At 38.0% G+C, this 15,209-nt stretch overlaps 2 protein-coding genes across 2 annotated transcripts in view; one reads left to right on the top strand and one right to left on the bottom strand.

Moving 5' to 3' along the window:
* The first annotated feature begins 1,511 nt into the window (after positions 1 to 1,511).
* On the top strand, positions 1,512 to 5,340 carry LOC129271645 (retinol dehydrogenase 8-like). The gene is made up of 5 exons (XM_064106288.1): positions 1,512 to 1,639; positions 2,640 to 2,905; positions 3,328 to 3,507; positions 3,789 to 3,882; positions 4,663 to 5,340. Exons 2-5 carry the CDS (start codon positions 2,641 to 2,643, stop codon positions 5,018 to 5,020), a joined length of 897 nt encoding a protein of 298 aa, XP_063962358.1. The 5' UTR covers positions 1,512 to 1,639; position 2,640; the 3' UTR covers positions 5,021 to 5,340.
* Positions 5,341 to 10,957: 5,617 nt separating this feature from the next.
* Positions 10,958 to 15,209, bottom strand: part of LOC129272084 (serine/arginine repetitive matrix protein 2-like) — a 61,999-nt gene continuing 57,747 nt past the window's right edge. Inside the window, exon 7 of the mRNA XM_064107084.1 lies at positions 10,958 to 14,302. Within this exon, the coding sequence (XP_063963154.1) occupies positions 11,416 to 14,302 (2,887 nt within the window). The 3' untranslated portion in view covers positions 10,958 to 11,415. The remainder of the gene's footprint in view (positions 14,303 to 15,209) is intronic.

Genomic DNA, 15,209 nt, shown 5'->3' with positions numbered 1-15,209 from the left:
CCCGATCTGCCTTCGGACTTCTAGGCCTAAACTTTGTTTGGAATCTTGCATGAATACCAGAAACTCCAATCTAACAGTAAAGGGGAAGTTCAACATGCTAAACTTGAATGCAAAAATACCAGAAAAAAAAATATTTGAAATTATTGGTAAAGTTGTGATGAAGATCTTTCAAAGATTAAGAAAATTAATATAATTTTTCAGGTTTTTTTTTAAGACGTCGTATACGAGCAGCTGCGCCATTATGTTATGTAATATAAAATGAATGAATTACAATTTTTATGGTCCATGATGCGTATTACAATTTCTCTTTCATGAGCGGGTGTGAAATGACATGTCAGTTGATATACTGAACGTGCAGTAAAAACCATTATCAAGTTTTTTTTTAGAAATTGATAGTTGATTGATATTTTAGATCACTATACATGGAAAGCTGCATGCTTGCATGACGCCACAAATCAAACATTGAAACTTCTAATAACTTTTTAAATCTTTAATGGATTTTCCACAAATCTTCACGAATATGTTTTATTATTTGTTTCTGTTGTTACAATAAACTTTTTTTGCCAGGGTGAATTTCCCCATTTCTCTCCCTCTCTCCCCTCCTCTCTCTCTTTCTGTTCCTCTCTCACCCTCTCTTTCCGTCTCTCTTTCTCTGTATCATATCTATCTATCTCAAGGGAATGAAAGGAGGTAGATAGATAGATAGATAGATCTCTGTTTATTCATTTTTTATTTCGGTCTCTATCCATCCCTCCGCCGCCCCAAGTATTTGTTTGTAATCTCTATGACTATCATACAAATTCATGTAACTACAACATTTATTTTAATCAGTACTACCAGACTTTGTTAAGAATTGTAAATATGTGCGGTGCCCCTTTATTTTTACAGAAGTGGGGGAAGAAAGGGGGTGATGGCCGTGGTGAAAGGACGAAGAAGAAATATAAATAAAGGAGAGGTATATGCCGCGTAACTTTATAATTCCCTGCCCTTGGCTAAAGTACACAATTATCGTCCCCCCCCCCCCCTCCCCATCAATCCTGGCGCCAACCCAGTTGTAGAATAGGCTTCAGTTTTAGCTTCTCGCTCCTTGTCTAGAACATGGACCTACTACTCTGACAGGTCCATGTATACTTTTGTATAGAAGAAATGATGAAGAACTTGTAGCACTAGCGTACCTACGGGGGGGGGGCAGAGGGGGGCAGACTGCCCCCCTGACGAGTCACAACCCATGCATTTTTTTTTGCTTGTCAATTTTTTTCTGGTACGAAATCCTTTCTTTTTGGTTGAAGACCTTTTTTTTTTTTTTTTGCTTGTCAAATTTTTTGGCGGACGAATTCGCCCCCCCCCCCCTGTGGAAAATCCTAGGTACGCCACTGACTAGTAGAATGTGCGACAGAACAATTCAACAATAACGGTCTGTATGTTAAGACTAATACAATCCATTCAGATGGCCATGGTCATAATGGTAGTTAGTAGTTCAAGTACAAAGTTCAATTGAGCAGTCCCTTGTATAGGTCTACATGTGTGTGTCGTTGGCATGCGTAAATTAAGTAGGAGTTGGCCTGTCGTATCATATTCTGCCTGATTTGTGTCAACGTACCATTTTTATATTTTTCCTACAGGTGTGTTTTCGTTGGAGGTAAGTAGAATTGGTCTGACAGAGTTATTAATTAAAGATCGATAGAAAATTATAAGGTTGCAGACAGCACTACACACCGGGGGAATGTCTATCGTACATCAATAGTATAGCGCAGTCCTATACCCAAGTGTCTGGTATAACTATAATCATTATATGTGTGTGATGCTTGATCCCGAAAAGTTTGTGAACCATATAGGGTATATTCCTCCCAGGTCAAGGAATACAATTGTGTTTATTCAGATAAAATGCTTTGATAACGTATGTATCAATTTTTTTCTCAATGGAACTAGAAGGGAAGGCAGGCCAAACAACGCTTGCCCCCGGGCTTGCCCGAGTATGCATTCGTTGTTATTCTGACTAGTCTTCTCTCGAGGAGATTGTGTTCTGTAATGTGGATTATAATTTCAGGCATAAGCCTATATTGATGCATCATGGCATGAGTTTCTGAAAACAGTTCTCCGACAATATCACATACTGATTTTTGCGTGTGTGTGAATTAGCAGGATTTGAAAGTCCATTACAAAGAATATACTCGAGTATCATCTAAGATTTCAATTTAATCATGTTTAAGAAAAAAGTGCGGTAGCCGTAGCGATTTTTTTTTATCTATTCATTTATTTCAGTCGTGGATTCTTTGTTAAAATTTGAACTGATTTTTTTAAATACTTACCGCCCTCTTTCGGTATTGTTTTTCTCTCGTTTAAAAGGGTAATCATTGTGCAAATATCTTACAGATTTAGTGACTGGATTTCAGAAATCTACTTACAAGAATTATGCCCTATATATCAGCACATTCCATTCTTCAACAACAAAAATCCTATTTATAAAAAAAAATTATAATAAAAGGCAGATATTTCGATCGGGCATCTGAATTTTTTTAATCAAATAAAACAGTTTAATTTCATGTCCTGTGAATTTGTGTCTATTTTTTACGAATTACCTGATGAGTGGATATAGGGAAGAAAAGGTATAAATTGAAAAAAAAATCTCTTCTGAACAGAATGGCGTCCAGAATCGCTTTGATAACTGGCTGCTCCTCCGGTATCGGGATGGAAACGGCTCTACGACTCGCTCAACGATCGAAAGATCCTATCACCGTCTACGCAACGATGAGGAAGATGACATCGCGTGATGACATCGACCTCCGAGCCGGCGATAGTCTGGATAAGACCCTGTTTGTTCGAAGGTTAGATGTGACGAAAGAAGACACGATCGTTGATGTTGTATCACATATCAAATCACTACATGGCAGGTTAGATATACTAGGTGTGTATACTAGTATTTTAAGATATCTACCTTGCTGTCAATTGGATTTTATATTGAAAAGCGGAAAGAAAGACAGAGAAAGAAAGAATAATATACCAATGACGGTCAAAAAAAAATTATTAATTTTGTGACGTCACTTCTCCGCCATGTGCAATGAATGGTAAATGCCCGAAGTATACTTCTCAGAGAGTTTTACGTGATTTTACATTTGCAATCAGTTCACCATCAGATCCAATATTCATACACGATTGTGTGTAAAAAAAAAAAAATATATATATATATATATATATACTTTCAGTCATAATGAACCATTAGAATGATAGGAAATCATGGATTTTTTTAATTATTATTATTTAATATTCTTTTTGGGTGGGCTTATTTTTTTTTTCAAATATCGAAATTATACCCCCGTATTTTCACAGTAAACAACGCTGGGATAGCGGGGCCTTGTATACTGGAAGCAACAGACCTAAACATTTTCAGGAAAATGTTCGAAACCAACTTCTTCGGCGCTGTTCGCTTGACACAGGAAGTACTTCCCATTATGAAGAAACAGAGGTCAGGCAGAATCGTCAATATTAGCTCAATTGCTGGGTTTGCAGGTAATTCCAAAAGATATCGTGTTCATTATAGTCTTGGTCAGTTAACACTTACTTTGATTAAAAAAAAAAAGACCAGACGTGTGTTTCCTGAGTACTCTTACAACAATTGTGTAGAAATTGTATGTCGTTTAGTGATTAATTTTATGATAATTGCAGTTGATAAATTTGCATGTTAAGCAACATGCCATTTTTACACAGCATACCCTTCCCCCCAAGTCCCCCCCCCCCCCCCCGATCTTACAATCACTGAAGAAAGCGTTTGTATTCTCGTTTACTTACAGGTTTTCCATTCTATGAACTGTACGGGTCTTCTAAATTTGCCTTAGAGGGTTTTACAGAAAGCTTGGCAATGATCTGTAGACGATTCAATATATGGTAAGCAATGGCTTTGCAAATTGCTTGCATAATGTTGTATCATATTTTCGTTTGGTGTTATTTATATGTCTTATTTTAGCCAGAAACTAAATCTGCTAAACTAAACCATACGATGTTGTAATTGCAATATATTAAAGTTACTTTCATTGATTATTCTTTTTCATATGCGTTTACCAGCGGAAGCTATTACACGGTAACACTGCCAAAACCGAACCAACCAAAGCTACTACGATATTAATATTACAAATGACAGACTGTGGATTGGAGAAGAGTCAATTTCTTTGTTGTGACTGAACCATAAACTCGGTTGGGGACATAGGCTTGAAATCATTAAAGTACAAATCACCTCAATATTAGGTAAAAGATGGGCAAAATATATCGTAAAATCATCTGTTACTTAGAACTGGCTCTATCTAAGCCATAATACTGGATAAACATTCTAAAGCAGTTCATTAATTACTTAGATCTAGTTTGTAGTTCACTTGATTATTTTGAAATTAATTCCACTCAGTTGTTCGAATTTTCCCCAATTCGTTTTGATGACGAATTATGGTTTCCTATAGCCTAACCGTTAAAAACGAGTTTGTAGTTCTACGCCTAGTGTCGGTTACTTACAACTCATTATCAAGCTTATTTCATGATTCATTTCAATCTATAGACTAAAGTTTAATCTGTGATACAAATGTCAACAGGATCGAGAGTGCCTTTTCTCCTGTATTGTTTTTAACAATGATAACCCCTTTTCATTGGTCGTGTTTGTTTTTGGTGAATTTAATATAGGGTTACGTCGGTCCAACCGGGTCCGGTTTTAACCAAAGTAGAACATAATCCGGATATATCCGATGACCTATTAGCACAGATAGGAAATGAGGAAGTGGATGAAGAAACTAGGAATGTCTTCCGGGATCGCATCGAGCTGAGAAAAAGAACCCTACAGGACATCGCCCAGCCGGTTGACGAGGTCGTCGACCTTATCGAGGGCATCATCGACGACGAGAAGCCCCTCCTGCGGTACCAGACGAGTGAGTCTTGGAGAGAGATGGCGAGAATTCGAGCGCAAGACCCCACCGGTGACGCATGGATCGAGTCATGTCTAAATCCCAACACTTACCATTTACATAATGATAGGGATAAATAGCACATCAAAGTGGAATTCAGAAAATGTGAAAATATACCAACTCATGTGCCCTTCGTTAGCCTGCGGAATAACACGATTCGATCTTCCATATCGAAGTATTTTAATCTCATTATGCAAAACGTTTACCTCCTCTAAGTCGAATTTATCCTCAGTCAAACAGTTTTATGTGGTCCCGAAAATTCGGCTGTTACATGTGTAAGGCCAATTAGTTCTTAGTTTTAGTGTGTGACGTCATATGTGAGCAGCTCCCCATAAATTAAAGGAAACCAAACCCAAGAAGATAAGCGATCTTATTGATAAGAGTAAAATGAGAGGAACAATTTAAAAAAAGTTTCATCAAAATCGGTTATGAAATAAGCAAGTTATGGACGTTTAAAAAGTCTTGTTGTACTATCTATGGGGATCCTCAAATTGGCAAACGTGCTTCAAAATGGCTGATTTTGTGGACAACTCTTCATTTGTTTTGTACACAAATTTTCAGATTTTCCCCTTTATTTTACATATTTCACATTACCTTCTCCTGACCTTGACATATGTGGTGTGAATTATATTTTCCCATGACATATGTTGTGCTCAGAAGGAGGCAAGATGCAATTTGAAAGATAATGAGGAAAATCTGAAAATTTGTGTACAAAACAAATGGAGAGTTGTCCACAAAATCAGCCATTTTGAAGCACGTTTGCCAGTTTGAGGATCCCCATAGAAAGTATAACAAGAATTTTTAAACGTCCATAACTTGCTTATTTCATATGCGATTTTGATGAAACTTTTTTTAAATTGTTTCTCTCATTTTACTTTTTCCAATAAGATTGCTTTTTTTCTTGGGTTTTGGTTTCCTTTAAATTCTTTTAATGGAGCACGACGAATACAAAATATTTTTCGGATAGAATGGGGGTAAAAAATGATCCACAGCACAAATAAAACCACTTTCCAGTTTGTGACAATATTGCATTTTTGTTTAATTTATATCACACGACATTATGGAGGAGCGCTGTACGTCTGTGACGTCACAAAATCAAAAGTTTACTTTCTAAATGCATAGGAGCTAATCTGGTTCCTAATCACACGCCTCTCAGAGTAAGATGAGGGGCTGGTTCAGATGGAATGAGATTTCAATCTTTCAAGAGTGCACTTATACCTGTTTTGGAGTGAAAGTGTGGATTTTTTTTACTCTTTTACTCGAAAAAAGGTAAAAAGCATTATTATTTACCTTTTTGGAGTGAAAGTGTGGATTTTTTTTTACACTTTGACTAAAAAATTTGCAAAATTTCAATCTTGAAAGATTGAATCTCATTCCATTAGGACTGCTCCCTCATCTCACCCTGAGAGGAGTGTAATTAGCGACCAGATTAGCTCCTATGCATTTAAAGAGCGAAAGGGCCATAATTATTCTTAGTCATAATTCTCATTCAACCTTCACCAATATTTTTTCTCATTTTTTGTTAGGGTGAACTTCCCCTTTCAAAACATGAAATGAATGCTTTCATGAAGCAGTGCTTATAACAAAGTGGCCATAGGCTCTGTTCAAAGGCATTTGCTTATTAAATTTATACTGGGAGTGAATCACGTGGTATTTAATGATACTGTTTAAAACAATGCTGTTAAAAGATCAATGATCAGAAATATTAGGAATGTTAGGATACTAAAAGTGGCAATAAGTTGTAAATTCAAGTGATGTGATTAATTTGTCCACATTGAATACTTTTTCCACACATGTATTTATGCAAATATGTATAAATTATCAGATATATTTTGTCAGTGCCTCAAAGCAAGCATACACTTTTAAAGGACAAGTCCACCCCAACAAAAACTTGATTTGAATAAAATGAGAAATATTCAACAAGCATAACACTGAACATTTCATCAAAATCGGATGTAAAATAAGAAAGTTATGATATTTTAAAGTTTCGCTTCATTTCACAAAACAGTTATATGCACATCTCGGTCGGTATGCAAATGAGGGAACTGATGACATCACTCACTCACTATTTCTTTTGTATTTCATTATATGAAATATGAAATATTTTTATTTTCTCGTCATTGTCATGTGAAATGAAGTTTCATTCCTCCCTGAACACGTGGAATTCCATTATTTTAACATTTTGTGCTTCAGGCAAGGAGGTCCTAATCATCAAATTCGTAAAAATTGAAATATTGTATAATTAAAACAATAAAAAAAAAAAAAGAAGTAGTGAGTGAGTGACATCATCGACTCTCTCATTTGGATGTAACTGGCTCGTTCATATAACTATTTTGTTAAAAATAAGCGAAACTTTGAAATGTCATAACTTTCTTATTTACATCCGATTTTGATGAAATTTTCAGCATTGTGCTTGTCCGATTTTTCTCTATTGACACAAATCAACATTTTTCTGAGGTGGACTTGACCTTTAAACAAAATTATCACGTTGCTTAAGCACGTCACCCCAACAACTATTTTCGAACACTTTCCAAAATAAACGATTGTTTAAAACTTTATTGAATACGTGTAGTTGTTAGAGTGATGGGCTTTAACAACGTGTTACTTTTTAATGATCACCAACAAAATAAATATAATAATTTGTACTTATTTGAATAAACATTTGTGTTAAAATGAGCATGAAGAGACTGTAATTTTCAAAGAGAAAGAAAGTAAACACACAGAAGCCATGATACTTAAACAATATATTCAATTTCATTTATTCGTTGTTCAAATGTTTCATCGTCATCTTGCATGCTTTAAAAACTCAGTCGAAGGCTGTCCAGTTCAAGTATTCATCTAAAATAGTTAACATTCATCATAACTACTTTTTACCATATATTATATGCATTTAATGAAAGGTGTATCATATAACTATATTACAACCATTTTTTCTATTGCATTTCGATTGCATTAAAAGCAATACTCGTTGTGCAAGCCAGCAACTGTAATTAATCAAATCGTCATCTGCTACTTAAATCCTATGGAAAATTAGTTAAACTGTATGTACAAAAATATTTCTTGTTACGTTATATACACATACAGGCAGCCAAAAGGTTCATTTCTTAAATATGTAAAATGTTACATAAATTTGTGTATTGGAATGTCATACAAAAACATAAATAAACTTATGAAACTTGAAGAGAGAAATCGATATGATTGCATAATTGGTGTGAGTAGCTTTCGTTAATACGGTGAGGAGCATAGATATTTTAGATGTAAACATTGACAATATTGAGAGACAGATCATGCATAAGATGGTCTATGATAAACAGTATCCACCGATATAGCGTTAAAAGAAGCACAAATGTTATTCGCGAAACACACTTTTGATCGTTAATGTCGCAGTCACACCAACAAAACTGACCCCAGACCAATCAAATCTATTGCGTTATGTTGAATGGCAAACCATCGGTCTGTTTGGAATCGCTGTTGTTGGTGTGACTGCACCCATTTAGGGTCAACAATCATTCAATGTGATTTGCGCCCTCTCCCCTATCCGTTCAGCTTTAAGCAAGCTTCATATTTTGTTGGATAACTGCAAGCGAACAAAATAAAATATAAGCATAAGGCACGACAGATTTTAGTTTCTCTTCATGAAAATGAATAATCCGTTGCATGGTAGTAATCGTTAACAAAGTAAAACAAGCTCTACATGAAATGATGAGTCAAAAAAATTCTTGGTCAAATAAAGGATTTCCCAATTCTATTCGGACCAAGTTCAAAAATGATAGAAACTTTAATTGTACTATATCCAAATGAAAGAATTTGAAATATATAAACTAATTACCTCATTTTTTTTCTTCATCTGAATATTTCAGCATTCTTACCTTTAATTCTGTCAAGAATTTTGGAGGTAAATTTTCAGCGTATTTTGTTTTCATTAGGTTCAAATTTTAACGTCTCGTAAAATTTACACCAATGCAGTTCAACTTTTGTTCGGTTAGAAATTACATGGATGGCACACTGTGACCAAAGTGAATATTGTGAAGTAGTTAAATGGTTAATGTAGTTTTTAAGTAAAACTCGTAACGATATGAGACAAATGTGCTTACAGGATGGTTAGGGGTTTGCCAAAATAACAATAGTATTAGTATACAGTTGGTTCAAGAACAATAAATTTAATGCTGTCGATGACAAAGAACTACCAGGAAGACTTTGTCGAAAATTGGTGAATCAAATCAGCAGTTCGTCCTGGACTCTGGACAAACGACGTATTTGCCATTTTTCGCCAGCTCCGAAAATTAAGACGAAAATGCAGTTCCGGTTCATTACTTTTTTTCCAAGATCTCCCAGCAGTTCTTTGTCATTTTACGGGCATTTTAATACATTTACTATTTTCTTCGAACCCTCCGTACAGTGTGGGACAAAAACTCCCTATTTACTGGGCGACAACACGGAATAATAACATTTCTCAACTGTTCTTTGTAATTTTACGGGCATCTTAAATACATTCATTGTGTTTTTTGGACCCTCCGTGCATCGTGGGACACAAAACTCACTATTTCCGTGGTCTTCACCAAAAACTGGACTAAAATATCTTGATCGGGCTTTATTTAGTTTATCAGGGCCCCGTTGTACAAAGAGTTACGATTGATCCGATCAATCGTAACTCTATGGAAATCCATCAGTGTCATTATTTTTTCTACAGGAAATTTGCAAAATGTCCTTTGTAATCAAAGGAGAACACCCCAAATTGTCAAGAAATCAATGAATTTATGGATATGCATTCATATCTAGAATTTTTTTTGAACAAACATGCATTTCATATGTTGACTTTGCTGGCTTGCCATAGTTACGATTGATCGGATCAATCGTAACTCTTTGTACAACGGGGCCCTGGTCAGCAGTGAGAAACAAACTTTGACTTAGTAATAAAAACATTAACTCTTCTGTACCCAGGTTCGCCACTCTTTTTATTTATTTTCCACTCGTGGGCTGGATGGCCCTCTTCAGCCAAAGGCTGTTCTTCTGAGGGGTCCAGTTGTTTGGCTGATCTTCCAGCAAGTCCAACATAACACAATGTTCATGATGTTTACCATTTCCATTCGAGCGCCTGACAGGAAGACAGAGCAAACATTTTCGAAATATTTGGTATGACTCGGCTGTGGATCGAACTTACGACCTTCCGTTCTTAAAGCGGGCACTCTACCACTCATCCAACATGCGTTGTCGTAATAGTTCGTTAGCACATGTAGAATAATATAACGAAATATACCTGTTCAAATTCTCAACCTTATTACCATTGGTGTATATGGGTGTGTTAATGTGGTAAGGAATCTTAAAAGGGGGAATGGCACGTTGCAAACAAACTTCACTGCTACCTTTTATCAAACCACCTCTTTGAATAGCTCCTATCAGACTTATAGGTCCTAATTAAGTACATGCTATTAAACCTGTTGGAATTGCTGGCTATGTTGGGTTATTAAAGTTAGATAGTATTTCCGATAATAAAAATGAGGTAGCCATGTTTCGATGTATCTTGAATTATAACCTGAATAATGTTTTGAAAGAAATTAACGAAAAAAAAGGTTGTAAAATGGAGTCTACACCCTACGTTTCCGTTAACATAACACTATGAAATACTATTAGACTACACTGCCCACCCCCCCCCCCCATGATAGAATGGCAAACCTGAAATTTTGTCGCTACTTGAATGACTCCAGTATATCATATTTATTACGAAGAACAAAACAATCAAAAGAAGTATTTTGTTTCATAGTCCGCATGTTAAAAATTACTTAAATTGAGGCGCGAACAGTATTTTCATGCTATACGCATAGCACTTTCCTTCAACATCTAAAAACTACCAAAATGTCAGTTGTTCACTTTTATCATGGGAGAAGTACTCTATCAACTCAGATAGCCCTGGGGCCAGTTTCATAAAAACTTGTTATGATAATAGTTAAATGCTACTGAAATCCTTCAATCTAATTGGATGATGGTAAGTTTGTTATAAGAATGGTTCATTTGTTTTTATAACAAATCTTTATGAAACTGGACCCTGATGATTGTAATCGATCGTCGACTGTGAGAAGCCAATCAAGGCCATTGACGCATATTCATTTTCTTCAACAGAATGATTGGTGTAACGAATTAGTATTGGCATTTCAAATTGGCAAATGTTTGTTTACGATATGAGACACTGGTCGACAAGTCATGAAACAAACTACTTCGGAAACCAAAAAAACTATCAAACTATCCCCAAAGGGTAACATAACAATTTAGGTTGCTTAAGATAAACTGCACTGGTGTGAATGATAATACGTTTTTTCTCTGAATCATGGTAACATACGATCTTTTAAATATATAGACAGAAATCGGTAAATCAAAGCACAACTGGATTTTGCGTTCACATTTTAAACAAATATAGTAAGCTGCAAAATAAAAAATATAAAGTCACATTCAACAGAGGGTAACATATATGAAACCTTTATCAAAATTTCTCTGGTGATCTTGCTTTATGTTCTCCATTTCTTCTCCAATCAGACAGTACGTCTTGGTCACTATGCGCCCTCACCGGTGACCTACGTGCCTCCCTCCTGCTTCGCTCCTCCCTGCAGTCAAGTAGAGCTGTTTCGGATCCCGACCTGGTTTCGAATCTAAGGATCTTTTCAGCTTGCTTGGAATGTGGTTTCTGATGTCTCTTGTCTAACTTTTCGAAATCTATAGGTCGTACATATCTACCCTGATGGAATGTTTGTTGATATTCTGGATGGTCACGAATGGGTTCGTCATTTCGTGACAGACACTCTTCACTGAATGGTCGACTGACTCCACCGAATGTGTCGTGCTTCCTGAGCCGATGTCGTGGTGAAGAACTTGCTGATCTTCCTGTTCCGCGGTTTCCAGGCACTTGCAGAAAATCTCTCCTTCCGTCGGGTGATTCGTGGTAACCCCGATCGCCTCTATCCATACTAAGGCTCTCCATACTTCGCCGAGGCCTTGTTGGAGATTTGGATGCCCTATAGTGAGCGTTGCTTGATCCACGGCCGGGGGACACACCCCTTCCTGGTGATTCCCCTCTGTTTGGACTGACATCATGGAATCGCTGATGCCTTCTGCTACGAGGACTGCGTGACCGTTCTTCTGATCGAGCCGGACGAGCAAAGTCTTCAGGAGGGGGCCTTCTGCCAGGTGACACTGGTAAAGGTTCTTTAGGCCGTGCTGGTAATCTGTCGTCCCTTTCTGGTGTGTGTTGTTCATCTGGTGTTTCGTATCCTCCTACAAGGATGGTAGGTGGCTCGATGGTTTGTCTGTCCCGTAAATCCCTAAGATCTAATGAATGTCTAGAAGGAATGCTCTCCCTTCTCGTTCTTTCTCTCTCATCATCAACCTCACACATGTCTGCACTGAAGGCGGTGACTGCGCATTCCTGAAACGAAGCGGCCCCTGCTCGCCGAATCTGGGGCGATCGTTTCACCAACCGGAAAGCGCTTCGTCTGTTCTTGACGTCCTCTAACCTGGGAGGCAAGTCGAGAGAAGGAGTCTTTTCAGGTCGATCATAATGTTTGAAAGGCGTGATTGTGTGGGACTTCGGATCACCAGTTGGTGAAGGTTCTCTTGACGGTTCACGAGACGGTTCGCGTGATGCTTCTCTAGATGCTTCACGGGAAGGTTCCCTAGAAGACTTCGACTCGGGTGATCCTTCTGTACTATAGACCTTCTTTCTTTCCTGTCGTAAATATTCCTCTTCGATGCTATCTTGAGATATTAGAGACTTTGTTCTACCGGTACCAGGCAAGAGAGTAGTCAGCCGTTCTTTAGCGGAGCTTTCTCCACCGGCTCGTAATTCGAAGCTGATACTCCTAGGCTCATTACTCCCTTGACTACATATTATCTTAGTTGGATATTCTAACATGGAATCACTATGCTGCTTGTTATGAAGCTGCAATCTATGGCTCCTATATGGACGAGACCTTCTAGAATTGGTATCAAAGAGAACATCTTGTTTAATAAACTCTTTGAACAAGGCATCCGTTTTCTCATCTATACTGTAATCTCTACCCTTAGGATAACAACTAAGTCCATCCTCCCGAGATCTAGCTAGAGGACTAGTACGACGGATCTTCCTCTCTCGCAGCGCTCCTCGTCTGTCGTTTAATGTTTGATCGCTTTCTTTCCCTGTTGTAACAGTGGATTCCGTTCCAGATGTTTCAGTTTCTTCTTCAGGAAAGCTAAAACTGCCAAAGATAGCTTCCTCTCTTCCGGCTACGAATTCTCGTCGTTTCGTTGACGCAGTACGGCGATCACCTCTGTTGCGTGTCATAGGCTTGTTGTCCTCGCTTGCTCGTCCTACGACAGCGTTAACCATTGGCTTATCTACCGTCGGACTACTACTATCACTCGACATGGTAAAAGTCTGTGCACTTTCAAAGCTTGTGCTTTCATGATCGCTGGCCGCGAACATTTGGCGACGTTTCCATTCTGTCTCCGTCTTTTGTTCTATGGATGCATAGCCACTGTCCCCATGCATTCTGCGAAGATTTCTCGGTCCATCTTTCCCTGAACCACCACTGTCCCTGTCTCTTTCGGATATGTCTGACTCTTCTGCGCTAATACTACTTACAGCTTGCTCAAAGCTATCATCTATACCACTTTTCCCGTCACTCTTCTCCTGTCCACTACTCTCCTCTTCTAGAGTTGGACTCCTCAGGAGGGGAGGAAGTATGTTATCTTCAACATTCGCTGCTGCGACAGTATCGTATTCAGATGATCCCGATTCTTCAGAAGAATGCTGCATCTCTAGTGTTGACCTCAGCTGCCAGAGGTCCCGATATTCACTTGCACGCGCGGTTTGATTCTTGACCTCTTCCCTTGGACTGTGTGCGGGTTCCTTTCGCCGGTCAACGTCATCAGCGGGTTGGTGCGAGTGTCGTTCTGCATCTGGTGTGTCTTTCCGTCTCGTTCGAGATGGTGAACGATCTCCTTTGATAGGCACTTTGTCATCTGCGCTTCTATCACGCTCCCTCTTTCCTCCAGTCTCCCTAATAGGACTCCTCTGCCTGTCATCAATTAGCCGTATCTGGCTGATATCGCCTTTGCTGTTCTTGAAATCGGCTGACTTCAGCTCTCTCTTTGCCGCAGGGTCATTGACCGGGTGGTTATGGACTTGGACATGTACTGTGAGAGAATCGCCAGACTTAGTGGCCTCGCTCTTGACAACCTCTCCGGGATTAAGGAGAGTCCTCGGTGACTTTCCTCGGTATCGACCAACCCGCTCGAATTCGTCAGCCGGAATTGGATGCAAAGGACTGACGTCACCATGTCGTCTTATCACAACCTGTGAGTTGTCGGATACATCACCGTTATGGTCGCAGTATCTGAAAGAAAAATAATTTAAGAAAAAGCTCTCTTCAAACATCAGCCACTGTGGTCTCTTTACGCTTAGAACATAAAGAGATTTCAATTAAGCTCATTTATGATTTACAGCCTTTACCAAAATAATACAACACACGTATCCATTTAGTGATTATCATTCATACCACAATACTTGGCAAGTAAGGGTATTGGATGTGATTATTAGGAATATAAGAAGGGGAAACCCCGTCTGTGATGTTAGGTGTTATCTCTCTTTTTTATGTCAATGACCGAATGACTGATTACGAATACTTCGAAAGGAATCATATAGCAAATCATTTACAAAGAACTTATTTAAGCCCTACTAAATCATTATCCTGCCTTATTCCCGGCAAACCATTGCATAATTTCAAAAGAAGATTTAAGGAATGCAATGTGCTGATTCTTTATATATTTCTGAGAACTCACAAGAACAAGGAATTATCACAAATAAAGAAACTACAAACCACGAACTACAGATTTTTTTTTTTTTTTAAATCGGTGGTTATATTGAAGATCTAAAGTAAAGTGGAGAAGGTATGTTACATAAATCATGCTTGGCAGGGAGCTTATCTGATTACAGTCACACCACAAATACCGATTACAGACGGATGAACCATATTGGGTAATTATCGGTTAGTTTGGAGTCAGATTCGATAGTGTGACTGAAAGCCGATCGGAGAACAATGAAAGCCAATCGGCCATGGACACCCATCCAATATACATGTATAACATTCACTGCATGCAAATTACTCTTGGGTTGCATCGCCACTTTCTCTAAAAGAACTGTTTACCAATCCAAGCTTATTTTAACTGAATAATATCGTGAAAAAAAAAACAATTGGAGATAGATTTGTCATGCTCCAGACGAATTTGCAATGCATAAAGTTT

This window comes from Lytechinus pictus, chromosome 11 (genome assembly GCF_037042905.1).
Source record: "Lytechinus pictus isolate F3 Inbred chromosome 11, Lp3.0, whole genome shotgun sequence".
In the NCBI taxonomy this organism is placed as follows: domain Eukaryota; kingdom Metazoa; phylum Echinodermata; class Echinoidea; order Temnopleuroida; family Toxopneustidae; genus Lytechinus; species Lytechinus pictus.
The sequence above is the reverse complement of the archived record's forward strand: the minus strand, read 5'-3'. Positions and strand labels throughout refer to the sequence as shown.